Here is a 27,945-nt window from a genome sequence, read left to right as displayed (position 1 = left end):
ATTTTGTAATATATCGTATATTGAGGATCTAAAGAGAAAGTCAAACACCATGCAGACGACAGTAGACTTTATTAACAGAAGCCCATACCATTGCATGTGGCACACAGCCAAGCCAGAGAGAAAACACCTTGATCAGCAACAGCAGCAATGCTTTGACACAATTTATGAATTAACAGCAAGGTTTGGTGATGTCATACCAAAGATTTACATGTCTCCTGGCAGACAAATGTGAGGGATCAGCAACCCAGAAAACATAGTGACAAAATATGTTGTGGATGTTGACAACAGGCAGGAGCCTAGTGTTGTTTGAAATACATTTGTTAATCATGTGAATCTGTCTTAAATTTCAAAGCTTAAAGTTAAACATACAGTATATGATGAGAGACTAGTGTGTGCGTGCGTGCATCAAATTGCCTGTATAACTGTAATGATTGAGAATATGCTTAGTAGAGAAACAAATAGTGGTCCTGTGTACCCAAGTAGCACCATTTCATTTTCATCCATTTGACTTCCAGTGAAAGATGGATTGTCTTGTGCTACAGTTTTAAGAAATACCGGCCTTTTGTGCATAAAAAAAAGAAGAAAAAAAAGATAGACCCTTGCCTGTCATTATATATTAAACTCAACTACTTCTGCAAATAAGGTCATGAACAAATTGATGCACTTATAAAACGTATTCTTTAACTTCACAGGCTCTATGAAGCCCTCCATGAAATATATAGCCAAACAACAGTAGTAATGTGATAAAGTAACCGTTGTCGCACTATTACAACACTTTCATTTCCAATTCTTAATTTACAGCATATCACTAAACACAGACATAAAAAAGCTGTTTCTGTATGAGCACCCACTCACACAAAATTGCAGACACACACAGACTCATAAATTGATTCACACACGATGTGCAATAAAGTCATTGCAACACTCAAAAAATTCCCAAACCAACCATATTTTTTCATAGAAGACACAAAAGCGGCATAGGCAGTAAAGACAGGTCCGCAGTGGGACAACTGCATTATGAAGAGGGCAATAACATCATCATTACAACAGTGAGAGGTAAAAGCAAAGTCAGGGAGAAGTTGGAGATACAAAAATTTAATATTTGGAACATGCATTCTTTCCTTTTATACACATTTGAGTTTTTGTAGATACGTTGTGTAATAAGTTATTTTCACATACATTTATTTGCAAAATAATGACCACTGCTTACTAGACTAGATAACATGGCTGCAGACAGTAAGGTACCTGACTGCTAAGCGAGCTGTGAAATCATTGTTCATTCCCTTTATGACATTTTACATCTGCAACATGAAACTCTGAATTTTTGTCCTAACTTTGGTCCTAATTTCGGCATCAGAGTGGACAGCCCCTTTCCAGCCTTCTTGGTCAATGATGCTCCTGCAAAAGCTCAAAGGCCAGCTGCGTGATGTGCTGCCATGATTTTTGGATGTGACATGAGTCAGTAGTGCGTGCGCAGATGGCAAAGCGCAGGACAAAGCGGCCGGAGAGCTGGGAGGGTACCAGGTGGATCTCTCTGCGCTTGGTGATCCTTTTCAGCAAGAGCTGGTTCAACTCATTGGAGCCCTGAGAGGAGGGGGCAAGGAATAAATTAAGCTTACGTTGTTTTGATTTTTTACAACAGCCAGGATTTTGCCTTGCCTAGTAGACACTTACGTTAAACTATTAGTCATGTTGCCTTTTATAGTGTTTGCTAACTGGGAGCTCTGTATACACTAAAAATTGCAATGTTACCAGTGTTCAGCAATGAGCAGATTATTATGTCATGATCATACCATGGCTTTTAAGACAACTGCATTTATATCGATTGAAATAAGGGGAGATGATTCACTTTATTTTTCTTATATATCACATCACATGCAAAAACAGGCTTTGGCTATTTAGACATTTCAAGGGTAGGTAATGTGTGTAAGAAAGACTGGACCAGTACAATATAGACATTATGTGTATGTCACCTTCTTATACACCATATTCAACATTATTAATATAACTTATATACCTCAGCTTTTCTCTGTCAATGAAAACAACAATATAACAAACAGAGGAGGAAAGAATTTTTTACAATTTACTTCAGGTGAACCTCCTGTCTCAGATCTGTGTGTGCATCTCTACTGTGATCTATCTGTTGGTATGAAATGGGTTTTTCAAGGAAATTAAATTCCGTAAAGGACAACACTGGATTTATCAAGATATCGTAGCTCTATCATGTCGGATGTTGTTACCTTGAGCCTGAAGCAGACCAGTCCCATGATGACCTCCGCACAGATCTCGAATCTCTTGTCTGCTCGTACCAGACTCTCAAACTCTTTGGCCAGGTCCACTTGCTGTTAAGAGAAGACATGCATTATAACGTGTTATATGACTCATGCACTGTTTGTAAAATGTACTGTGTATGATATACTGTGCATGTCGATGAAAGTACACTTGCACTGCTCTTAATGTGTTTTAAATAGTCTGCAGAGATCTGAGGATGTCTCATGTTCACTCAGGTTAAAGAAACTGCATAGTGAATTTAATGAGCAAATGAAAGGGGTTATTAACACGATTAATAAGTATAGTAGGTTATATGCCGTGTAACAGAGCATTTGCTGTGGGAAAAAAAGTAAATTTCAAACTGCTGCCTGGCCTTTACATATGACCTCTGCAAGAAAACAATTGCAAGCAACTCTACTAAAGGCTGTAATTTCTATGGTTTCCACCAGATGTCAGTGTTGTATCACTACATGGCACAGTGCCTTCAGCCGTAGAGATCAGAGGACTTTTCCCACTGCTTCTGTCCGTACCTTTCTAGAGTGTATCCCCCTTACCATGAACTAAATGTAACCATCTGTAACTATCGATTAACGAACGCTTTTGATGAAAAGGGCATGTTGAGGTATAGTTCACATCCTGGTAGGAAGCACTGCCTAGGAGGCTCAGTTCAAACAAGTTCAAAATCAGGATGAAGCAACCATGAAATAGTCTGACTCAAAATCTGCGTCCAGGAAATGTCATGTCATGCACTCCTTTTAAGTAAATTTCAAACGACAATCAAACTACTACAATCTCATTTATCCACTTATGATGAAAGAGCCCAGCGAGAGATAGAATGCATAGTGAAACTGTGAACGGGCATCACTGCATCTGATCACAATTATATGGACCAACTTGAACTTTTCCTGCCTCTCTAATGAAGCCGAACACTGGCCTAAATGACCACTTGGTTGACCACCACCTTGTTTCCTCATTCCCAGCCAGTAATTCACCATCACTCAGAGGTGTTTACAAGCCAATATACTGTAATGACCTCATCGTCTGTTTGGCTAATTACTGAATGCTCGGTATTCTACATGCATTTGTCATTAAAATGCTTCATTTTACAACTTCTTTTTTCTCATGGGAGGATAATTAATTCATCAGGGTTTATAAAGAAAATAGGTAAAGTAGAATTTAAATTTGCTTTCCTGGAAAAGAGGAAACTCACAGTCAGTACATCACACATGCTGTATTTCCGTTTGAACATATTGTAGTCTGACTCTACAAGATGTAGCTCAAACTGTTCCATCTAATCTAGAAGACGGATGTACAGTAGAGTAGTGTCTTGTTGGTTATGGCTGCAGGGATCATTTAAAATGGAGAGTAAACACAAAACAGGCTTATTTGATTGACAGAGCAGACTGGAGGGAGGAAGAAGATTATGAGAGGGAGAGACAGGCACGCTAGGGGTGAAGCACGGAGAAAGAAATGGGTGGGCATGGGTGGAGGATGGGCATTGGAGGAGAAATGTAGTAAAATGTTGCTATAAAAAGAAGATGGAGACCAGACACATATGACTGACAGGATATGCTGATGGAGGCAGAGATGAGGGCTGTGGAGGGACTTTACTGGTAAGGAGGATTAGGTGGGGTGAGGCGGTGGGAGGGAGGAAGGGGATGGCATTTACCATAAAGACCAGGCGTATGTAATCGTCAGAAGTGTTTTTTTGTTTTTTTCCAGGAAAGATTGAGTAGCAATGAGACTCAGAGAGGAAGAAAAGTGGAAGCCAGACTGCCCACCACCGTCAGATCTGTGATAATCTTTTAGTAATTTCTAACAAAGTCAGTATTTGGATTAAGTTAATAACACTACAGGATTATCACATTGATATTACTAATAGCAAACGTCTGGTTTTTCAACGGTTAACAGCTAACACACATTTTGTTGAGTAATTCTCCCAAAACTGTAAACGTAAAACCAACACCTCACTCTTCTCTGGACAGACATCAGACTTTTAGCACAAAATGAAACACTATACCGCTATAAAAACACCATTCATTACCATTAAGCACTAGTTAGAGAAATAAATAAATACTATCGTAAAGGTCATGAATCAACACTACCTATAAACTGAATTTACTGAACTCTATCAGAGAGAAACGATTAGAATTTTAACCAGGAATTTAAGGGCAAAGATACATGGTGGATCATTCAGTTGGTCTCCTACCTTGCGTATATGAGCCTGCAGGCCTTGAATACCATACATACGGAAGACGAACCACATCTTTAGTGAGCGGAATCTTCTTCCAAGTGGAATCTGCCAATGCTGCCGGACAGAGGAGGAGAGTGGTTATAGCTTTAGCCTCTGTTTGATGCAGGATTATTTGATTTCTTGCAAATTGTAGAAACTGTATTAATAATGATTTATTTTACCCTATAATCTGTGACCAGCCCTGTTGAAAGAAAAAAAATGGTTGAGGAGTTAATAAAACATGTCACATCACACACTAATACATTGTTAATAACATTGTTCTAATAAAATATCATAAAAAAAACCAATTTCTCCTGATTGTAAAACAACTGACTACGAGAGAACAACGACTTGCACCGATAAAGTTGAATCAACAAAGCTCTGACATTAAACATTATTAGCTTCAGAAAATGATCTATTGTAAAGCTGTTGTATTTGGGATTGCTTTCCAGGTCCAGTGTCCAGGTGTTGACGTCATTGCACCCACCCCCCTAAACCTCATCTCACTGATCACAGCACTGTCAGTCCACACTGATCACTGGCTACAGATAGCCCATCTCTGCAGAATGGAGGCCCGTGTTAGCTGGTGCTAATAACCACTAATTAGATTGAAGAGTCCAGATTGTGTGAGCGAAAGGCTTTTGTAAGGTGCCTCAGTGTGGTGGGAGGTAGCTGCTTGTCTTTCTCTCTGTCTACTTGTCTGGCAGACAAATTATAGTGCAGCTCTGAGCCCATCTGCAGACTAGGAGCATGTGCACCAGCACACACATTAGACACATATACACATAGACACTGAATCATATTATGGTATTTTTTTAAAAGTTAAGTCTGTTTCATTTTAATTTCGATTGACTTCCTCACAACATGAACAGTAAACCACGTCACAACTGTTCATTGTTGTCATTATATTATGCAGTAGACCCCAGGTTCATCCGACCTGATCTGTGATCATTGATTCAAATACTTTAAGTGAAATGACTCTATACCTGACTCCTGGTTTTCGTGTTTCAGGTAGAGTGGTTCCATCTTGAAGGCTCCAATGATGTCCTCTCTCTTCTTCACCCTGTTGACAATTCAACTTTATTCTCATTGTATCGCTCAGTACAAGTACTGAGACAACAAAATGCAGCGATAGTTGATCCTTACAAAATCCTTACACCAATATTACTGGACCGTTTAATAATGCAAAAAAATTCAGAACTCCTTCTATGAAAATGGTGTTTTGATGATCATGTACAAGCATAAATGTGTGTAAAAAAAAACTGAATTTGAATCACATAATTTTGATTTGTATTGTTTAACCTGAATAATTGCATTAAATACTGAATCTGAATTGAAATTTAATGTAAAATGAAAACATATTCAGTTCTCACAATTCAAATTCAATTCTTGTAATTCAATTTCAGTTTACTGAGACACACATCCGGTCGTTAAAGAAGAGCAGTCAAGTGCAGATTTCACAGAACTCTGGTCCGTGTAGCCTACGTTTTGATAGTTTGTTTTATTGGATTAAATCCAAAGTGTAAGAAACGAGAAAACTACTCATATTTTCGTTACGTCTTCCCTGCCACCAGGAGACTACTTCGCCGGGAAGAGAGTGGTCGGCACCTCCGGGAGACGAACCTTCGGTTATTGGTTGTGTAGCAACTCCGGTCAGCCAGCGCAAAACATAGCGCCGGGAGTCTCAGTGGGCTGGTGGCCAGCGGCAGCACTGGATCTAAACCGTGTAACAGCAGCAACAGAAAGTTTGCTGAGCAAAAAGCGAACAATCAATTGCTGCGCTTACACAAGTTTGACCCAGCTGTGATATCAGCAAACTTCCTGTCGAGCGCTGGGGTTCACAGCGGGCTGGTAGCTGGCCGAAACGCTGAGTCTAACCCAAACTGTTTTTCTGGGGACCCACTTTTTAAAAATGACAAACCATCGCAACCCAATTCACAATAGGCTTTATCTATAAATCCTGAGAGTAGCGAATTTGTGCATGTATGTACGTATTTGTGTATAAATGTTAAATAAAAGATATTGGAAGAAATTCTGCAAATTTATTTGGCAACCCTAATAAAATCTCCTGCAACCCACCTGTGGGTCCCAACCCAGTCTTTGAGAATGAATAGTCTAATCTGTGTAATGGCAGCAACGGAAAATTTGCTGAGCAAAAAGCAAACATTGAAAGTTTAATGAGCAAAAAGCAAACATTGAAAGTTTAATGAGCAAAAAGCAAACTTTAAAAGTTTGCTGAGCAAACTGTCTATTGCTGGCGTTACACAGATTAGATCCAATTTGAATTTACTGTTGAGCTCCAGGGATCAAACCGCGCAAGCAGCCAGCTGAAGCGCTGGGTCTCACCTGTGTACTGGCAGCAACGGAAAGTTTGCTGAGCAAAAAGCAAACATTGAAATTGCTCTTTAATTCGCTCCGAGAGCGACACAGCTGGGGACACGAAAATGTGCGCGGAACCAGTGCCACAGAGTTCCGAGGCCGGCTCTTCATCTGCAGCGAGTTCGCCGTCTGTCTGATTATTTTTTTCCGTGAACCACAAGCTAATTTGATAAGAAAACACTCTGATAATCTATTAAAAATGATATAGGCCTTAAGGATATACATTATATAAAATCGGATTCTGATAAATGATAAGCATATGCATTCCAAGCTTGCATCCTTTTGATTTTCCTGCCCGAGACAGCTAGAGATATGAGGAGACACACACACCGGTCATAACGAAAATAAGCACAATTTGAATTGTATCAAAATAGGCTAAAAATAAAATTCCACATATCCTCATATAGATGAATCTTAATTTTTTTATGAATGTGAAGCTGAACAATACGTTAGTGCGTGCCTCCATTTGTGCACGGTTAATGGGAGTGGAAACAGTTTTTGGGCCGCAGTGAAATGTTGTTTTTGAAAGGCTAAACGCCAACAAATATGGATTGAAGCAGAATATTTGGAGCACTGCAAGCCGCAATGAAAGCCGTTTCTACACGCCTCCCCCTGCTGATTTGACGGAGAATCACAAAATATATATAGCGTTACGTTCTTATGAGTGCTCTGATTAACACATTTTATTTTATGAAAAAAATTGCCCCCCTCGCAAGAGGTATAATATGTAACTGTTGTCGGTTCCTGTTTGTGAACACAAGGCATTCAAAGCTGGCCATCTCCTCCACGGCTCAACCAGCGCGCAAGGGAGGGAGAGAGCAGCGATGGTCAAGTGCGCTACGGAGTGAACATAGCAAAATAAGATGAAAAGAGAAAATGCAGGCAGAGGGCAGGGTCTTTGCAGATAGAGACAACACCACACACTTCTAGTGTGTCTATCTATCTATCTATCTATCTATCTATCTATCTATCTATCTATCTATCTATCTATCTATCTATCTATTTATCTATCTATCTATTTATCTATCTATCTATCTATTTATCTATCTATCTATCTATCAATCTATCTATCTATTTATCTATCCACAGCCTTACACAAGGTTCTGTGCTTGGACCAATTCCATTCACCTTATAAATGCTTCCTTTAGGCAATATCATTAGAAAAGACATACACTTTCATTGTTATGCAGATGATACCCAATTATATATATCAAACAATTCAGACAAAACCAACAAGTTAGCTTAACTCCAAGCATGCCTTAAGGACATAACACCCTGGATGACCTGCGTGCTAAACTCTGATAAAACTGAAGTTATTGTTCTTGGCCCTGAGCACCTGCGAAACAAATTATCAAATGATATAGTTACTCTAGATGGCATCGCCCTGGCTTCCAGCACCACTATAAAGAATCAAGAGTTATCTTTGATCAGGATATGTCCTTTAACTCCCACATAAAAAAAACTTCAAGGACTGCCTTTTTTCACCTACGTAACTTTGCAAAAAATCAGGAACATCCTGTTTCAAAACGATGCAGAAAAATAAGTCCATGCATTTTTTACTTCTAGGCTAGACTATTGCAATTCCTTATTTAACAGGCTGCTCCAATAAGTCTCTTAACTAGGAATCCCCACTTGAAGAAATCAAGAGTGTTTTTAGGCATATGTATTGATTCATTGATTTTATATCCCTGACCACCGTAGCGTGTGACGGGAATCTGCCTGTAGTGAAACAGGCAAGCTCACAGACACAGGACGTCTGTCCATCCTGGGAGTGGGATCCCCCCTCAATTGCTCTCCTTGAGGTTTACTTAAAAAAATCTTTTTTCAAATTATAAAATAAAATATTTTTAGAACTAATTTAGTGACCCACATGTGTTTTGCATTTCATATATTACAATATTAATAATATATACTACAATACACCATATTGTTATTATGTTGTACTAAACTACACCATATAGCATATTCTGTAGTGTATCTCAATACTACATTAAATCTCTATAAAAAGTTGTCCTTAGTATGTTGAACAAAAACTGTTGATAAATTGTAACCATAAACTGTGACTTGTATCCAAATGTATGTTTGGATAAAATAACTCACAGTAATAGTTATGCATGTGCCAGACAACTGAAACAGGAAGCTATCTCAATAGGCAACAGGTATGTCAGTAGTCACAGACTGAGCCAGAGGTGATGGAAAAGGGATTTAAAGACCTCTTCCCTTCACCACATGACGAGGTTTGAAACACCTCTGTTTCCATCTTGTGCAGAGCATGTCTCGTTTTGTTTGCTGCTGACAGACGGGGCAGATGGGAGGCGTAGTTCTATTTTTACTGTGCAAATGATTGAGGTGTAGATGGATATCAGTTTAAAATGGACTCCTCATTGTTACTTTAGGGAACCATGAGTCAGTCTGAGGTAAATTGGTAAATATTCTGAAAAATTATAAAATACAGAAGGTGCTAGATGTTAAAAAAAAAAAAAAACTCTCCTTTTGTTAAACATGTCTTTGTGGCTCCTCCATGCATCATTCATTAATATGTAATCTTCAAGCATGGCAGTATGGAACTTGTGAACAGAAAGTTGCTGGTTCCAATCTGAACATGGATGACAGACACTCTCATTTTTCAACAGCTGCTGTTACGGTGTCCATGACCAAAGAAGGGACCAAAAATGTCACACCGTATCAGTGTTGCTTATACATGTGTTCAGTTAACTGGCAAAATTGGGAATGTATTATGCCTTCTTGTGATTTGATAAATAAGAAGTAATTCAAAGATTGTGTTTTCCTAGTGGTGGAAGAAGTGTTCTCATCTTTTACTTAATTAAAAGTTGTAATACCACAATATCAAAAATACTCTATTACAGGTGTAACTGTACTGAAAATGCTACATGAGTAAACCGTATTATCAGCAAAATATACTTTTAGTATAAAAAGAAAAATTCTAATTTTGCTCCCGCTGCTCTTTATACTTCCCAGTTTACAATTACGTGGATTATATACAAATTGATTTTGTGCTGACCATCACGAAAAAAATGTGAAATTCGTGTCTATGTACTGAAGTCAATACATCATATTTTGGGACTATTTCACAAACTTCCGTGCAACTGCGCTGTATATTGACATGCATAACTTACCACATTGTAGAACAGTCAAAGTTGATTAAAAGCCATTTGTGAGGGTTGAAGTTGAAAGAGTCTGCAAACTTTAAAAAGAAACAAGAAAAAAACCAGTAATGAAGCCACATAGTTTGATGTCTCTCTGGGATGAACAGAACACAAAACATTCATGATTTCATTAAATTTCAGTGTCAGTGATGTCTGCGTATACTGCTACATATTTCAAGCAAGATCTAAGAAGTTGCACAGGGGAAGAAAATGAATTGTAATAATTAGTAATTTTAACATTTTGCATGATACATTAGTACAACTTGGAAAATGTGGGTTGGCCAAAACACACACCATAATACATCTTTATTTACCATTACTGACGCAGAGACAACCTTTTCACCAAGAGCATTATCTGGACTAAAGCAGGCAGAATTTATTTGAAATGCAAAAGAGGAACATCCAGTCAACAGCTTGCAGAGTGCACGGAAAGTAACCCTTTCCTGGCAGGATTTATTCAAAGAGAGACAAACCTTTCCTAATCTGTTCTCATCTGTTTGTTTGCTATCTTTTGTAATATCCTTTTCTCTACCTCCACACATGCAATAACACAGCGTAGAGAGACAATGTGAGACAGACTCCTGGCTGACAGTTGCCATGCTGACTGATTCAAAGGGAGCTGGTTGCCTGCTCGCCCATCACTCATATCCTAGCAACCAACCCTCCAGCAGGGCTGCACTCTCATCCTAAAAGACCGGGTTCCTTCTTCATGTCCTCGTCCAATCATTTTCATTGACGTCATAATGCTTCAAAGTTATATACTATAACTACAGTACATGGATTCTACTAAATATAACTAAAAGAATATCAAATTATATAAAAAATCCTGAATATCAAATTCCCACTGCATTAAAAAATACTAGAAATTGTAAAATTGCAAGATTATGAGAGAAAAATGTGTTGCTGTACATATCCAATAGTTAATTTTAGATGAAACAACAGTTGGTCCTTTTAGAGTCAAGCCTGTTTTCTCCGTCTTCGTCTCCGTCTTCGCACCAACATTGTTTGAACTTGTGTGTCCAATACACAGAGAGATATAAAGGTCTAACGCTGCCTCAGGAAATTACTTTGTCCTTATCTCTGCATCTCTGCACAGCTCGAGGAGCAACAGCTGCCTCGGCAGCCTCAAAAAGGCAGATTGATGCTCCTGCTAATGCCGATTGTTCGGCCTATTACTCACTCGTGCATGCTTCCTCCTTGACATTAACGTTATGCCATTTTCAAAGCAGCTGGATATAATCAGTATGCAGTAAGGTGTTTCCTTCCATAGATGCTATGAGAGATATTTCACAACCAATTGAACAGAAATAGGTTGTCTTGTCATTCAGCAGCAACATGTATCTATGCGGATGGATGCACACTTCAAGTTTTTGACCACACTTAAACCATATCAAATCCGTCCTACACGTATTGGGATGATCAAGGTTAAAATCCAACCGTGTCAGAACTTTGTTGTTTTCATGCACTGAATGAACATGAATGCTTGCATTTTTTCACGCACCTCAATGCCATTCAACAAAGGCCTGAATTCAGGACAGATGAATGCACTCCCTGCATATGCTGCATCGATGTGCATCCACATGTTTTCCTCATTACCTGGAACAGACAAGAAACAGAGAGGTAACATCTGTAAAATAATTAATTTCACGTCAATCAAGAATTAATAACCTGCATAACACTATGATGCATGCATTTCTACAAACACATAGATTCATAACACATTAAAGCTACAGTCGGTAACTTTAATAAAAATAACTTTTTGGCATATTTTCTCACTATATCCTGACAGTAGCACATGAGACAGATACTGAAACTGTCAAAGTAGGCAGCGCTGATCAAATATGAATCAATATTCTGTTACTGTAATGCCTATTTTTCACCTCAAATGTTTTCAGAAACATATTTTAGTGTACTGTCAAGCTGTTAAATGAGAAATTTTGTGTTGAAAAAGAGTCGAGGCAAAAACTAAACACCGCCCACCGGCCGGAGCAACCTTTTTCATTTTGCAACAGTTGACTCACATATGGGCCCCAGCTCGGTGATGTGATCAAAAGCACATGATGGTGTGGTGCCAAGGGTCGCACATAACTGAAAGACACAAACATATGAATCATTAACACCCTGAAGTGCTTTCTTATCTGTGCCATTTTCTATTTTCACGGTCACAACAATGACAGGTTAGATCTTAATAAGTTTGTATAAGAAAATAAAAATAAAATACAAATTCACAGTCACTGCAGCTGTAATATATTATTTCATACAAGCATATATATATATATATATATATATTTAGTCAAACGTAGCTCTGGATATCACTTTCCATACACACAGGTGATTCAGAGCTGCTGGACCAGTGCAGCCTCCTCAATATTGTTCACTGATAGTGATCTGTGGGTCCAGCTGAGACCAGGACTATTGTCCTTAACCAGATTGACATACATTAGGTTCAACACAAACAATATTATCCTTCAGCAGAAGCCTCAGGGTGTGACACATTGCGTCATTGTAGCTGTCAACTCAGCGAGCAGTTGTGTAGGTAGTCGTAAGATTTACATGTGTAGCAAAAGCAATCCAATGACAGACGTGTGTAACTTCATGGAAGAATGAACAATATGTAATGTTGGAGACGGAGCTGCTGTTTGTGTCTGTCTCTTGTGCGTTAGCTCTGTGATAGTTGGATGGACGGATGCTGTCTTACATAGAAGGGGATGAGTCCAGCTGCTTTGTCCTCCTCCAGCATCTTCTTAAACATGCCCCCTCTGACCGCGTAGGTGTTGTCTGTGGGAACCTTCTTTATCATCACTCCTCCAATCAGAGAAGCACGCTCCACTGAGGAATGAGCCTTTCAAAAGACAGATATGCAACATTTGTGAGAAGGCAATGTAAGTGAGTTGTTTGATCACAGGGTTGAATTTCCTCCCACTTTTGTTAAGAAGATAAACCTCAAAGGACCAATGTGTAATGTATTTACGGTAATAAATCATAAACCTCGATATGATTTGTTCCGGTACGGAACGACTTTTTGTTTTGGATCGGTGTGATCCCGTCCACTGCCCATTTCCACATCCTGCATATGAAACAAATTGGCACACAAACACGACCTTCTGCAGCCACGGAAGCGAGCAAACGAACTGGATCAACGCACGCTAATTGCTATCAGTCACACCGGAGGAGTGGACGGGCTATGGCTCCAATGTTTTGAATCTGGACTGCAGTACCCATTTTAAAACGCTAGCTGTCAGTACTACATGTTGCTCCTTTAACAGCTTATATTCATATTCATGGATATTGAATGATTTTATAAGGTGAAATTATTTGTTAGAATTTGTTAGTTAGGATGGGATAGTGTTAATGTCAAATCTTATAAAACCTTAAACCATAAAATGTAAGTATTCAAAGTAAAAAAAAAACATTCCAATTACAGCAAAAGCCACACTTTGATGAAAATGACTGCAGTGATGCTGGAAAAAAACTAGTACAATATTATATAGATATTATATCTTGATAATATAGAGTCCTCCTATATGTGGTTGTTGAATTTTGAGATAAACCTACACCATACATAATCTCAGAGCTTCAATGATATATTCCTGATCACTTACAATAGACAACTATACAAAAACAAATGCGTACATACTTTAGACATGTGCACCCGGATATTAGAACGGTGCTCTTCAGCAGAAACACAACTGCTCTCCCTTTAAAGGTCTGTGTGGCCCTCAGGCGACTCCCTATAACCCAATCACAGTGTCAGCCTGGTATTAAACCTGATCAGAGCGAGCTACTGCCTGACTGACCCTCTGTCTCAGTAAATCACTGAAAAACTCTTTCATTGTTACTGAGGTAACCTTTAACGATGTGAGCTCACATGGACAACTTGTTGTTGAGTGAGACCGTTAACAGAGGTCAACGTATTTGCATAGACTTTAAAGTGAACTTTATATAAACCTTGCCTAGGTAAAGAATAAAACCATTTGTGTAAATAATAAGATGTGAAATATATTTTTGTGCTTACTTGCTCAGAGGTGTACGCCACCAGTTTGCCCTGGATTTCAGCCTCTGATTTTTCGGGGTTGGAGGCCTGAACCCGTCGGATAGCTTTACAGCGGGCAGCGAGCATGGACACCAGGGTTGCTTCACTGGCTGTGCCCTGTGGGAGAATTTGAGGGAATGTGTAAAGCAGTGCATCTCCACTGTTGTGGATTCAAACACCTGTAAATCTCACCTGTATTTACAAAAGCAAAAATCAAATACATGGAGTATTTCAGGGAGCAAGCAGACCTGATTTGTTACAGTGGGCTGTTGCAACGGGGAACAGTACTGTTTCAGCTAAGGGCTGCTGCAGTTCAAAATGATCTCGTGAACAACTTAATCTAGACGTGAATCAAAAATGAACCATGATTCAGTAACTGCATGGTCTATTCTTGCATAAAATTTATTCTGAAACTAATTCTTGTGGAAAGTTTAGGTTGATTTTACAGAAAAGCTGTTGTGGTTTTCCAGCTTTAAGGCCTTTACACACCGGGATGTGACAATTAAGGATAAAGGTTACGCCTGCACACTACTCCAGGCCACAATTTCTTTTTAATGACTACGTTTCAATCCTAGTTGCAATGAGCAAACAAGCTATATGATGGTAGGTGTGGTTCATCCAAAAAACCCAGGGTGATAAAACACCCTCAAACAATTAACAACTCAATAAAGTACATAGAAAAAACAGTAATACAAAAGCCATTCTTCTGAATCAAAGATCTAGATCAAATTACAATAAGAAAAAAAAAACACACCTAATGTATTTATAACATTTTATTATATGTTTGATGATGTGATGATTGCCTATTGGTGTGCATGATGTATAAATAAATATATATACCCATACATACACATAAATATGGGTGCGGTTTTCACTTTTCAAACATTGTGACCTGACGAAGTAGGATTGAAACACAGTTTGTGTGGCATGGAGTGGTGTGCAGGTGTTACCTTTTTCTTTATTGACGCTGTTTTGACAGCACCTACGTGATGTGTGTATGATTAATCTTCTTCAATTCCTACTGATGCATACAATTACACCCAAACCTTTGGCCAACGCACACACAAACACACAAAGCTGTTGGATATTCCCTCTGACAGTATTTATTAGAAACTGTGTCTTCACCCAGCCAGCCTGATACAGTGAGAATTGTTTGAGGCAACATAATGAAGTGAAGCGTGACTTCTGAGGTGTCTGGGGATATTACCACCAGAAAGTCAATGAAATGTTCAAATCATTCAATCAGTAAGCACAAATCACTCATCAGACAAGCAGGGTAATATGTCATTTGTGTCGATAAACCAACGCAGAGGCAGAGTAACATTCATTTCTAAGAGGTTAGGGACCCACGGAATGGATTCATCAATCAACCTATCCATCAAACCCCACGTCATCAATGTGTCACTAACTCAAAGGAACTGAAGCAAATAAAAGAGCAGTTTGAAACTGACAAAATAAGAATATTTGTATCCAAGTGTACATCCTGTTCTCCCCCTGCTTACTGTACAAAGTGCACAAAGCAGTACCTTGAGGTGTAATCATAAACACACACAGCCTCTTAACCTGGTAGCCTTTACAAGCTGAAAAGAACAACTGCTCTTAAAGATAAGGAGTGATGATCCACTGCTAAAGATGATGCATGCATTAAAAGACTAAAAGACTATAAACTATTATTTTTGTCTCTGATGTTTTAGTCAATTAGACTCTGGAATATTTTATCATTTGTAGTTTATTTTAATCACATGCAAACTGTCTTTTTCTGCCACCTAAGTCTAATGACTCACACATGGGTAAAAAGGGAAAGGTCACCAGAAGGGTCGTTTTTGAAACCATCCCTTTTTGTTGTTATAAGGTTCATAATAATAGGCTGGCAATGTGCTGTCACAACACTCATTAGCCCCGCTGCAGCGAGAAGAGCCCCGATCGTTGCCATAGTGAGCCGGTAAGCTGCACTTAAAAAGGAGAGTGGCAAGACAGAAACAGAAACACAATGAGCCAGATGAGTGCACACACATGCACATAAACACACCCTCACACTCAGGTGGTCACAATAGAAGAGGCATGAAATGATCTGTCATCAGAGTGCACTCTCATGCTCCACCATCCCACGAACACGCACACACACATATATAGATTGCATCCTCTGCTGCTGCGATTCTGTCAATGGAAGACTAAATAAACGCTCAGCCTTTTGCCACACGAAACAATCTCAGCACCGTCGTCTCTGTCTGCCTGTGAATGACATATTAAAAGGCAATTTCCTGCCAATTTTCAGCCGGTGTGAACCAGGGAGAGAAAAAGACGGCAAATCAATTGTACGCAAATGGCAGATGCATTTTGGTTTCAGGGGAACTCAGATGTGAGTCATGGTTCCTGTAAGCCAATAAAAAGTGAGCCTTTGACTTTGCTTTACACATGTTTCAAACCACAAAGCGGAAGTCGGTTCGACTACTCGGACTGCCTGAGGACAGGGAGGCATAAAACCACGCAAAAGACTTACCTGGATGACACCTCCTCCGTGGCCATGAGTCCCGGCTATAAAATGCTCAGGCAGATTCAGCATCTTCCCCAGCCAGTCTAGCATCACTGTCTCCAGCTCTGTGCAGGCTGGGCTGGCAGCCTGGAAACACACAGCCACAATACAAACAAAAATCTCAAAAAGTACACGTCAAAATTACAGAGTCAGATACAGAGACACAGCAAAGTGTTGGTTACCCAGGAGAATCCAATGCAGCCAATGGCAGCACACAACATGTCGGCCAACATGGCAGGGTAAGAGCTAGCAGCTGGAAAGTAGGCAAAGAAGTATGGGCTGTGCCAGTGGGTGACCTGGAAAAAGACAAAACATGCAAATGCTTAATTCATTTGAAAAGAAGACCAACCTTAGTTCAAGTTGCTGCCAAAATTATTGTTACCTCCGCCAAGGCCGAAGGCCTAGGAAGGAGATTATGTTTTCATCGGCGTTGTATTGATGGTTGGTTTGTTGGTTTGTCCGTTTGGAGGATTACTCAAAAAGTCCGCCATGGATTTGAATGAATTTTTTGGAGCGGTGGGGTGTGGCACAATGAACAATCCATTAGATTTTGGTGGCGATCCGGATCATGATCCGGCTTCGGGAATTTCTTTTAATAACTCCGCTCAGCCTGTGCATTAACACCACAGGCTTTAAGACATGCTCAGTGTAACTGATGACGCGTTCATGACGCGTCACCCAGCCTCTTTCCTTCTGCCTGCAGACAGAAGGACATAGAGAGAGCAGGGGGTGGAGGGATGGGACTTTAAACTCGGTGAAAATACAGACGATTTCGACCAAAGCATGCTCGGTGATTGTTGGAAAGAGTAACAACGACGGTTTAGGTGAGTTTTATTTTTTTTCTGTCCAGTTTGAATGAAGTGTTTTACGATGCTCCACTACCTACAGCTGATCTCAACATAAACTAAATTACACGTGGATGATGGCGCAAGCTGAACAGAGAGGGGGGGCAATCGTACTCGGGCAGCTTGGCGGACGCCTGCGCTCTCCGAGTGTCATATATTAGTAATTGGAGGCAATGCTCCTCACTCTCAGCAGAGGTGGTTTACCGCCAGAGAGAAGGTGTTTTCTATAACCACAAATAAATTCATAAGTGAAATAAACTGCTGTTGTTTTTTGGTTGCGATTGAAACCTGTAGACACAATACAATCGTTGAACTCTCGGCACATGGTTTTACAGCACTGTGTACGGACTTTTAAAGCACCTCTGTTGATCATTGATCGATCCATGTTACCATTAACATTTGTCTTCCTTTCCAGTAGTTCCTCCAATTGTTTTGATGGACAAGAGAGGAGTATATTAAATATACGTTATGCAGTATTGGGAGAAATTACTCCCAGAAGAATTGGTTTGCAGTATGATTGTCCTGACAAAAGGCAAAGTAAAACATAATTTCATATTACTATGATAATAATAATTAAAAAAAAACTTTCAACTTAACAATCCTAAATGTATCACTGTGTCGTGATGATTCTCTTTTATTTCATCTACGAGGAAATGCATTAAAATGTTGCTGGGTATAATTGCTGCTTGCATCATGGGACTTGAGAAAACATCTGCTTTATTATTGGTATGCCCTAATACTGATGTCACTATTTTTTCATATGTAAAGGATGACCCTGAAGCGACTTGTTGTAATCAGATTACTTGATCAAATTCTCAATATCTATTGACATGATTCCTCAAAAGAAAAGCTGTCCTCCATGAGCTAAAAGACTAATCTAAATACCCCTGTAGAAGAGCACAAGAGAATCTGTGCATCAACAAAATCAACAGAAGTATAAACTCACCCCTGGCATTATGACCCTTTCCACATCTTTGATAATATCATCATAATTCTCCGGCTCCAGTGGGGCCTCTGTGGGGATCAAGGAGCGAAGATACCCCGGCTCCACATCTGGGTAGACGGGTCGCTGTTCGATGTTCTCCAGGTAGTCGGCCACATAGTCCACCATCTCCTTCCCTCTGCGACGAAACTCTGCTGCGTCCATGATACCACTGGAATACAGCGGAGAAACAATTCATTTCTCAAGCACGTTGTTGATATTTTAATTTGCTTGGATGTTACTTTCTGATGATTTCTTTTTCAGATTAAAATAGAATGCCACAACAGTAAAGTAAAAAAGGGAACCTTTGGGGGCGTGGTCAGCCGCAAATGAAGTAAGACGTACTTTTCAGAGCTCCTGCAGAATCCTGACTAATTTCGTATTTAAACGACATTTAATTTTAAAAAAGACATAACCGCTGTGATAAGAGAACAGCTGAAGAGTACTCTGGCGGAGTTTTTTGACTCGCTACAGACGGAAATGAGAGCATTGAAAACTGAAATAGCCAACAACACCGCGGTGCCCCGCTCAGATCTCGAGCATGTTAAAGCTAACGTAACAGAGATGGAGGCAGGACTATGCACGTGGTCGGACGAGGTAGTTTCGGTTCAAACATATGTCGGAGACCTCAATAAGCAAGTGGAAGAATTAAAAGTAAAATGTGAAGATATGGAGGGGAGGATGAGAAGAGGTAACATTCGGATCATCGGAGTAGCTGAAGAACCTGGATCAAGCTCGCCTGCGGAGGTTTCTAAACTTCTCAAAGAGGTGCTACAGATGGATAAAGAGGTGCGGGTGGAGCGCACACATCGCGGGCTAACACAGAGGAGACCGGGAGACAAGCCACGCGCCATCATCGCAAAACTACAGAACGAGGGAGATGCCGAAAACATCCTGAGGAGGGCCCGGGACCGCGGTGGTCAGCTCCGCTACAACGGCAGCCCGATTGCCATATTCCCCGACTACACGGCCGCCGTGGCCAAAGCCAGGTCCGCGTTCACGGACGTCAGGAAGATGCTCCGCGGGAGATCAGGAGTTCGCTATGGAATACTCTTCCCGGCCAGATTCCGCATTTCCCACAACAATGAAGAGAAGGAGTTCCTGGATGCTGCCAAAGCCATGGACTATGTAAAGAAAGAAGTCATCCCCAGATCTGAGATGGAAGACTAACTGAAGGTATCCTTATTTCACATGGGAAGTGACATATAAACAATTCTAAATAACTGTTGCCTGGGACAGCTTCCTAAATGTTTATCCAGATGGACTATTTGAGTGTTTTATTTTGTTTTTGTTATTATTTACTTAATTGCTCATTACCTGAGAGGCTGTGTCTATCATTAGGATATTAGCATAGGTTAAACAAAACATAAATATCCCCTGCGAGTGTGTGGATGTTTGGGTGTGTGGATGTGAGGGTGGGTGTGGGTGTGGATGTGGGTAGGGGTGTGTGTGGGTGTGAGGGTGTGTGCTTGTGTATGGATGTGTATAGTAGAAGGATATGTGATCTAAATACTTGTGTGCATACAGGCTGTAATGAATGAGCATAAGCTCTCAGGAAACTTTCACTCATTTTTTATCTCATTTCCTTTGGTTTTGATAAATTCCTAAGTTTCACAATAAGTTTTATACATAGAATTACTTTGACAATTGTGACACTCACATTGAAATGTCGTAATCTTTTCTAATTTTATCTCGGGGTTCTGCAGGAGCCTGAACCGAGAATAATAGCTTTAGTTCTTTTAGTTCTGTTTGGTTTTCCACCCAAGCAAAGGCGAGCACTCTCTAGGATTGTTCGCATAGCTGCCGTCCTGACCTGCAGCCTGGGACCTTGTCCCAAAGGTGTGTTGGACACTGTGTTGACCGAGTTCACGGTTTATCTAACTTTATGTTCAGTTCAGTTTGAGTTGATCCCAATGTTCCCCAGGGATCTCACTGTGAGATTTAAAGCAACAAGGAAATAGATTTTTTCCTCTATTCCAATACAAATGTCTCATGTTAATGTTTCAACCCTGTCTACACTTCTATTTATTTATGTATTTTACTTTTGTATATTCTGTTCTTTTTTTGGTTTAAATACCCCCCTTCCCCCATCCTCCCCACCCCTACCTATTACAAATACTTATCTTCTTACACCCACTCACCTACATTCACACAATCATGCACATAGATGCTTTATACTACGTGCCACTTATAGCCTTCTGTGCTGTACCAGCCTTCTCGATCCATCACTTTATGCCAGTGCAAAATTTACCTAATTACCTAATTCTCCTAACCCCAAGTCATGGGATCACTTAAGGTTATAAGCTATAATGTCAGAGGTCTCAATAATCCCATAAAGTGGAAGAAAATCCTTAATCAGCTGAGGAGAGCCAATTGCCAGATAGCGTTTTTGCAGGAGACCCATCTATCAGACTTGGAGCATGAAAAGCTAAAACAATCTTGGGCAGACAAGGTGTTTTACTCATCAAACCACTCAGGCAGAAGAAGAGGAGTCTCTATTCTGATACATAGACAGATTAATTTCACACCAACTAAAATTCACAAAGACTCTGAGGGTAGACTTATTCTGATAAATGGCTCTATTGATGGAATACAAGTTTCTCTCATGAACATATATGCCCCAAATGAGGATGAGCCTAATACAACCTTTAACACTATACTGCAGCACAGCTCTGGGATTCTGCTGTTGGGTGGGGATTTCAACTGCGTTGTATCTCAACTTACGGATAGACAACCTCCTTCAAAATCCCCCACTTCTCAAATGAGTAAAAGGCTTAAACACTTATCAACAGAGTTAGGTCTAGCAGATGTTTGGAGAAGCAAATTTCCTAAGGGGAGGGATTTTACCTTCTTCTCACATAGACATTCATCCTATTCCAGAATCGATTATTTTTTTACCCCCACAGCAGAGTTACACAGGATAGAGGACATAAAGATCTTACCGATTACAATATCTGATCACTCTCCTCTTGTGGTGTCCTGGGACATAGGTCACACACCATCAGCCAAACAATGGAGATTAAATGCATCACTCCTAAACGACAAGGAATTCATCCCATTTGTCAAAATTGAATTAAGTACTTATCTAGATACAAATGCTTCACCTGAAATATCACCTCTTATTTTATGGGACTGTGCCAAAGCATATATTAGAGGTCGTATTATCTCGTTTGCAAGTGCTAAAAAAAAGAGAAGGGAAGCAACACGACGCGAATTAGAAGACAAAATAAGGCAGCTTGAACAACAGCATAAAGGATCGTCATCCCCCAGCATACTTAATACTCTTAAACAAGCACGTAGAGATCTAAACACCCTAATTACAGAAAAGATCGAGGGCAATTTAAGGTTTACAAATCAAAAATATTACGAAAACGGTAACAGAGCAAGTAGATTATTGGCATTAAGACTAAAAAAACAGCAATCATCCAATATAGTACAGAAGTTAGTGTCTAATAATACAACACTCACGAAACCGGATGAAATTTCACAGTCCTTTGCCGAATTTTATAAATCCGACAAAGAATTGGCGCAATTTTTAAGGGACATTAAATTAAGAGAGTTATCTGAGCCTATGGCAAAAGAGCTAGATGAACCAATCAATGAATGGGAAATACAGCAGGTAATCTCTACATTGAAAAATAATAAAAGCCCTGGGCCAGACGGGTACATAAATGAATTTTATAAAATGTTTAAAGAGGAAGTGTCACCTTTACTGTTAAAAGCTTATCACCATGCGTTACAATCTGGTACTATGGCCCCCTCTTGGAGGGACGCAACAATAGTAGTAATACATAAAGAGGGCAAAGACTCGACCAAATGCCAATCATATAGGCCCATATCGCTACTCAACACAGACCTGCGGATATTAACTGCTATTCTTTCAAAACGTGTCAATAAAATGATCACGAAAATTATTCATCCGGATCAAACCGGGTTCATTACCGGAAGATATTATGGGGACAATATTAGAAGGTTACTAAATCTAATGACACATCCAAAAGTAAAAGAAGACGAAGCAATGATATTATCCCTCGACGCCCAGAAGGCATTCGATCGAGTGTCCTGGCAATACTTATTTCAAACATTGAGACGATTCCAATTTGGCCTCAATTTCGTTAAGTGGATACAAACATTATATTCCAATCCGCAGGCTACTGTTAAAGTGAATGGGTTTTTATCAGACCGATTTGTCCTGGAGCGCGGCTGCAGACAGGGTTGCCCTCTTTCGCCCCTTCTGTTTGATATTAGTATTGAACCTTTGGCACAGCTTATCAGGGACAACGATAACATAAAAGGACTAACAATAAATGGAGAACAGCATAAATTATCACTGTATGCAGATGATGTGCTTTTATATCTAGCGGAACCTGCAACAACAATCCCACACTTAAAGGATCTCATCTCTGTATATGGGTACTTTTCGGGTTATAAAGTTAATGTGGATAAAACAATGGCTATGGATATAAGTGGTGGAATTTCACAAACTGTGAAACTCCAGAGTGGTTTCAGATGGCCTAAGGATGGCATCAAATATCTCGGCATCCAAATACCCCCATCATTAAGAAATTTATTCGATGCAAATTTCAAAAGTTTGATTCATAATGTTGGTAAGGATTTGGACCGATGGGCAACGCTCCCCCTATCTTTGTTAGGCCGAATTGAGAGTGTACGCATGAATGTGCTGCCTAAGCTTCTCTATCCATTTCAGATGTTGCCTATTGATATTCCTAAGCCCACATTTGATAAATTGGACAGGTTAATTTCAAAATTGATATGGCAAGGAAAACGGCCAAGAATCAGACTAAAAACATTGCAGCTATCTAAACTAAAGGGAGGGCTCAAACTTCCAAATCTAAGATATTACTTCTGGGCTGCGCAGTTAAAACCTTTGACAATATGGACCCGGGATTGTACACATACACGCTGGCTTAACATAGAAAAAAGCCTTTGTGCGAGGCCCCTACAGATCTTGCCTTTCTTAGATGTAGCCTTACGAGAAATTCAAATGGGCGAATGGACTAAAGTCACACTAACAATTTGGAGAAAAATCAAACTAGCATTTGGATTGCCCAAAGCAATTTCAGCATTAACCAATATTGGATTCATAAAGGATTTTGTTCCCTCCAGTTTAGATACAGGATTTAGAAAATGGTCAGAACATGGACTCGCTAACCTACACCAACTCCTGAAGGATGGCAGACTTAAGTCATTCCAGCAGTTGAGGGAGGAATTTAAACTTCCCAACACAGATTTTTTCCGATATCTACAATTAAGGGACTTCCTAACGAAACATAAGCAATGGGATAAAGTTCTGGAGCCCACTCCAATTGAAGAGTTCCTAATGAAATTACAAACAGGAAATGGGGATAAGAAAATTATAGGCCGTTTTTACCAAATATTTTTAGGCATGAATTTGAACAATACGCTTCAAATAAAAGGGCGATGGGAAATTGAAATGAATACAGACATACCACAGGACATATGGGAAGAAATATGCACCGAAGCACATCTAGTGACCAACTCTAATAGCTGGAGGGAATTCAAATGGAAAGTGATTTCTAGATTTTTTCGTACACCAGAAATAGTGGCCAAAATGGGCCCTACACACTCGAATAAATGTTGGAGAAATTGTGGTACACATATTGGCAATCATATTCACATATTTTGGACATGCCCCAAATTAAAAACATTTTGGGAAGAGGTATTTCGGGCACTCGAAGATGTATTTCGACCAAAATTTCACCAAAGATCCAAAAATGGCACTGCTGGGAGCAATACCAGAAGGCATTGATGGAAGAGCCAAAAAATATCTCTTACAAATATTGCTTACAGCAGCAGTTAAATGCATTACAATTAAGTGGCTAAAACCTGAGCCCCCAACATACAATTTATGGATTGAGAAGGTATGGGAAATCTACCACATGGAACAAATAACCTATTCCATAAGACTCCAAAAAGACACATTTGTTAAAAGGTGGAGCCCTGCCATGATTGTACTAGTGCAGTGATCGGTGATCTGAGTGTTCTCATATATCCTGGATCATGCTTGTGTCTTTGTCTTCCTGACCCAGGTCACCTCTCTGGGCACGTGCACGCATCCATACAGCACACACCCATACAACACACACCCCTTACCACATTTATTATTATTTAAATTTATTTATTTATTCATTTTACTTTGTTTTATTTTAATTATTTGGATTGTCTAGGTCTGTGTCCTCCCTTTCTCTCTGAATCCAATTGAAATTACATTTTAATATTAAGTCTTGTTTTTTTTTTTCTGTTTTTTTTTTTTTTTGTGTGTTTTCTCTCTCCCCCTTGTTTTAAGCTGTACGATTTTTTTTTTTTAAAAACTATGAGACAGCTATAAAAATGAAAATACAGTGGTATAGAATGTTATTATGATTGTATGAGTTGCTGAAACTGCAATAAAATTTAAGTTAAAAAAAAAAAAAAAGGGAACCTTTGATCTCACTGATAGGAATGAGTTGATCATTGTTTAATTAACCAGCTTTATGATGTGGTATACTGTGTGCTTGATCATGTATGGATGAACTGATGTCATGGAAATAAAGTACACTGAAACGTGTATTCTGACAATCTGAATTAATTCATTCGTTTGCAGCTAATTTAAAATATATAGGGAAGTTGAAACAGTGTCTGTGGAAACTGATACACGTCTATGACATTGTATTGCATACAAATCTGTATATAGACACTCTTGAATTGTTAAAACATATTTTCCCATTGATATGACATTTAGAAATCTTTGCACACACTTTCACATCAGCACTCATTCACAAATCATTTCTTCATCACAGCGGGAAATTACATGATATGAGTCAGCTGGGAAGCGGAGCCGCCCGTTGTCATCCTTCCCTTGTTTTCTAGTATATACCAAATTTATTTTACTTTAATGGCATATGTATCATGCATTATGTGAACATTTAAGAAGGGCACACTATGAGATTACACTCTTGGTATGATTTTAGAAAAGCTAAATGTGTTTGTTTTTTTAACGTAAAGGATCGGCGTGTAGCATTTAGGGGATGTATTGGCAGAAGTGGATATTACAGTAATTGGGAATGATAGGGGATGATTAGGAATTAATGCTTTTGAAAGTTACAGTCAATTTCAATATCAATATGTGTGTGGAAAACCACTTGTTGTTTGAATCCCATGAAAGCCATACACTGTCAACGAGTTCAACATAAGAACAAAACACATAGTAGAAAGAGTTGCTATTTTCAGAACAGTTTAGTGCCTCATATAATCCCATTCCACTCTGAGGACACATTTACAATGGTTGGTTACATATTAACAATCTTGATCAGTTATTCCCATTTTAGAAAAGAAGTAATATAATGTTTTAATTTACAGAACAGTAGCAGCAGCACACGCACGCACGCACGCACACACGCACACACACACACACACACACACACACACACACAGACACACACACACACAGACACAGACACACAGCCTAAGCCATGCTCCCTGACACAGTTTGTATAAGCTCACGCAATATAAATGTATGTATGACCCTCTTACCAGCACATTAAGCCAGTCTGATCATAGCTTATAGTTTCCTTTCATTTTATTATGGACTGACATGAACAGAAAAGCTTGTCAGCAAAAAGCATTCCCACATCTAAAACAAGTCTATTACAGTATTAACTCATTATCTCAAAACACAATGTGCCAAAGGACAGTTTCATAAACCCGATATCAAGATGTCCTTGATCACACCGACCTACAATTCAATGAATAAGGGATTGATTCAGGATTAGATCTGAGCCTATTTGTTAACTGCAAACCAGGAACATGCCATGCATTGATGAATAAACCTGTTGCACTCCTACCACAACAAATCAATTAGAATGAAGCAAAAAGCTTTAAACAATACAAAACACTGATATATTTTTCAAATGGCACGACAACAAGTGGGCATTGCCCCTTGTTCTATATACTGTATGTCATTCATTCAACAAGTTTTACCCTGCACGTCTCTTTCCATGGTTGAGAAGCAGAGCCCTTATCCTCAGCCTTATCTCAAATAGGATTAGACATGTTTGCATGTATGTGTGTGTGCATACTTACATTTTCAAGTGAGAGCTTCAGATGGTGGGTCTCCTCCTCTTCTTCAGCGTCCACAAACAGACGGACAGACAGACAGGCAGGTACGTGGTGAGTGTGTTTGTGTGTGTAAGGGGAACATTTGCTCTTTTTATCTGGCCACTAACCACCCCCACCTCACCAACCCCCACGAGGACAGCCAATGGGAACGAGGCTCACATAAAGGTGTGCAAATCTAACAGTACGTGTACACAGATAGAATTAAAATAATCTGGCTACACCAGGGGTGAAATAGAAGAATAATAATCAAAGAGAACCATATTATTAGCAAAAAAGATGACAGTTATGGTAAGTATTGTATACTGTATTTTGCTAGTCATAAGAACTCACTATTAGAACCACCAATATAATAGGCTATATTAAATACAATATTGCTTTATTGGCTTAATGAAGTCTGGCTCAATAACACACCATAACTAAAATGTCTAATAAATAAGCCAGGTTATTCTTCAGTTAATTTGGGGCTTGGCCAAAATGATTTGTTTTTGTAAATTTCAGTTTTCCAAATATAAAAATCAAGGACATATTAAATAAAATAAAAGTAAATGTGAAGATTTGTCTTGCGGAGGGCTGATCAAGCTTTTAGATCCTGTTGTATTTTTCTGTGGGAATTATTTTTGGAAATGTATATTGGACCGGACCCTGATTACAGTTTTTCTCAATCGCTTTGGCTAATTTTTAAAATTTTCTTAACATTCTCTAAACTGTAAGTGCAATCGTCACAACTGTTTGATGGGACATCACAACCTTATTGCATGTTCGCAAAAGGTATTAACTCACCCAAAACACTTCATTCATGCTTAAAAACTAGTTATTGTGTCAGGAAGATGGCCAATGCCACCAAAATGAAAAGTTATTTTGTCATCGTGTGCAAATCTCTGCTTGGTTCTACTTTTTTGTTGACCCTGACTGCTTATACACTCTGCTATACCAGCATGTCAGTTTTGTCCAGCTGAAGGCTATTGTGTATCACGCTGAGCTGTTTCGATTCACATTTCAACAACAGGTAAAAGATTACTGGGGAAAGTTAATACTGTATACACAGAATATGCATATTTGTGTTTATACAGTAAATGTATTTGTGTAGCAATGTGTGACATATATATTATAAATAGCAAAAAATCACCTTTGATCTTTCATTAAAGTCACATTCAGTGAACAGAAAATTTGCAATGAACAATGAACAATGAAAAACCTGTGGTAGTTCAGTACGTAACACCATGTATTTCAATTCAATATATTTTTAGGGAGAGAGGGGAAGATAGCAACCACAATAATAATAATAGCACAACAGCTACAAGTAGTAATACAAATCGGACTAATAATAATAATCAATAGCACTGGAAGTAATAGAGTGATTATA

General features: G+C 39.2%; 1 protein-coding gene across 1 annotated transcript; it reads right to left on the bottom strand.

Moving 5' to 3' along the window:
* Positions 1–53: 53 nt before the first annotated feature.
* On the bottom strand, positions 54–26,649 carry ddc (dopa decarboxylase). The gene is made up of 14 exons (XM_074654257.1): positions 26,547–26,649; positions 18,408–18,615; positions 16,799–16,912; positions 16,584–16,703; positions 14,066–14,200; positions 12,749–12,892; positions 12,072–12,138; positions 11,552–11,646; positions 10,021–10,088; positions 5,491–5,567; positions 4,687–4,706; positions 4,481–4,579; positions 2,241–2,342; positions 54–1,584 (listed from the first exon to the last, which is right to left on the bottom strand). The coding sequence occupies exons 2-14, from the start codon at positions 18,606–18,608 to the stop codon at positions 1,387–1,389; spliced, it is 1,440 nt and encodes a 479-aa protein (XP_074510358.1). The 5' UTR covers positions 18,609–18,615; positions 26,547–26,649; the 3' UTR covers positions 54–1,386.
* Positions 26,650–27,945: the final 1,296 nt, after the last annotated feature.

This window comes from Sebastes fasciatus, chromosome 12 (assembly GCF_043250625.1).
Source record: "Sebastes fasciatus isolate fSebFas1 chromosome 12, fSebFas1.pri, whole genome shotgun sequence".
Lineage (NCBI taxonomy): Eukaryota > Metazoa > Chordata > Actinopteri > Perciformes > Sebastidae > Sebastes > Sebastes fasciatus.
The sequence above is the reverse complement of the archived record's forward strand: the minus strand, read 5'-3'. Positions and strand labels throughout refer to the sequence as shown.

Excerpts from the sequence above, each read along its gene's own strand:
- ddc (XM_074654257.1), bottom strand. The coding sequence starts at position 18,608 with ATGGACGCAGCAGAGTTTCGTCGCAGAGGGAAGGAGATGGTGGACTAT. Across the intron at positions 16,913-18,407 it reads AAAGGGTCATAATGCCAGGG|GTCACCCACTGGCACAGCCC; the intron begins GTGAGTTTATAC and ends GTCTTTTTCCAG. Across the intron at positions 5,568-10,020 it reads TTTGACTGTTCTACAATGTG|GGTGAAGAAGAGAGAGGACA; the intron begins GTAAGTTATGCA and ends AATTGTCAACAG.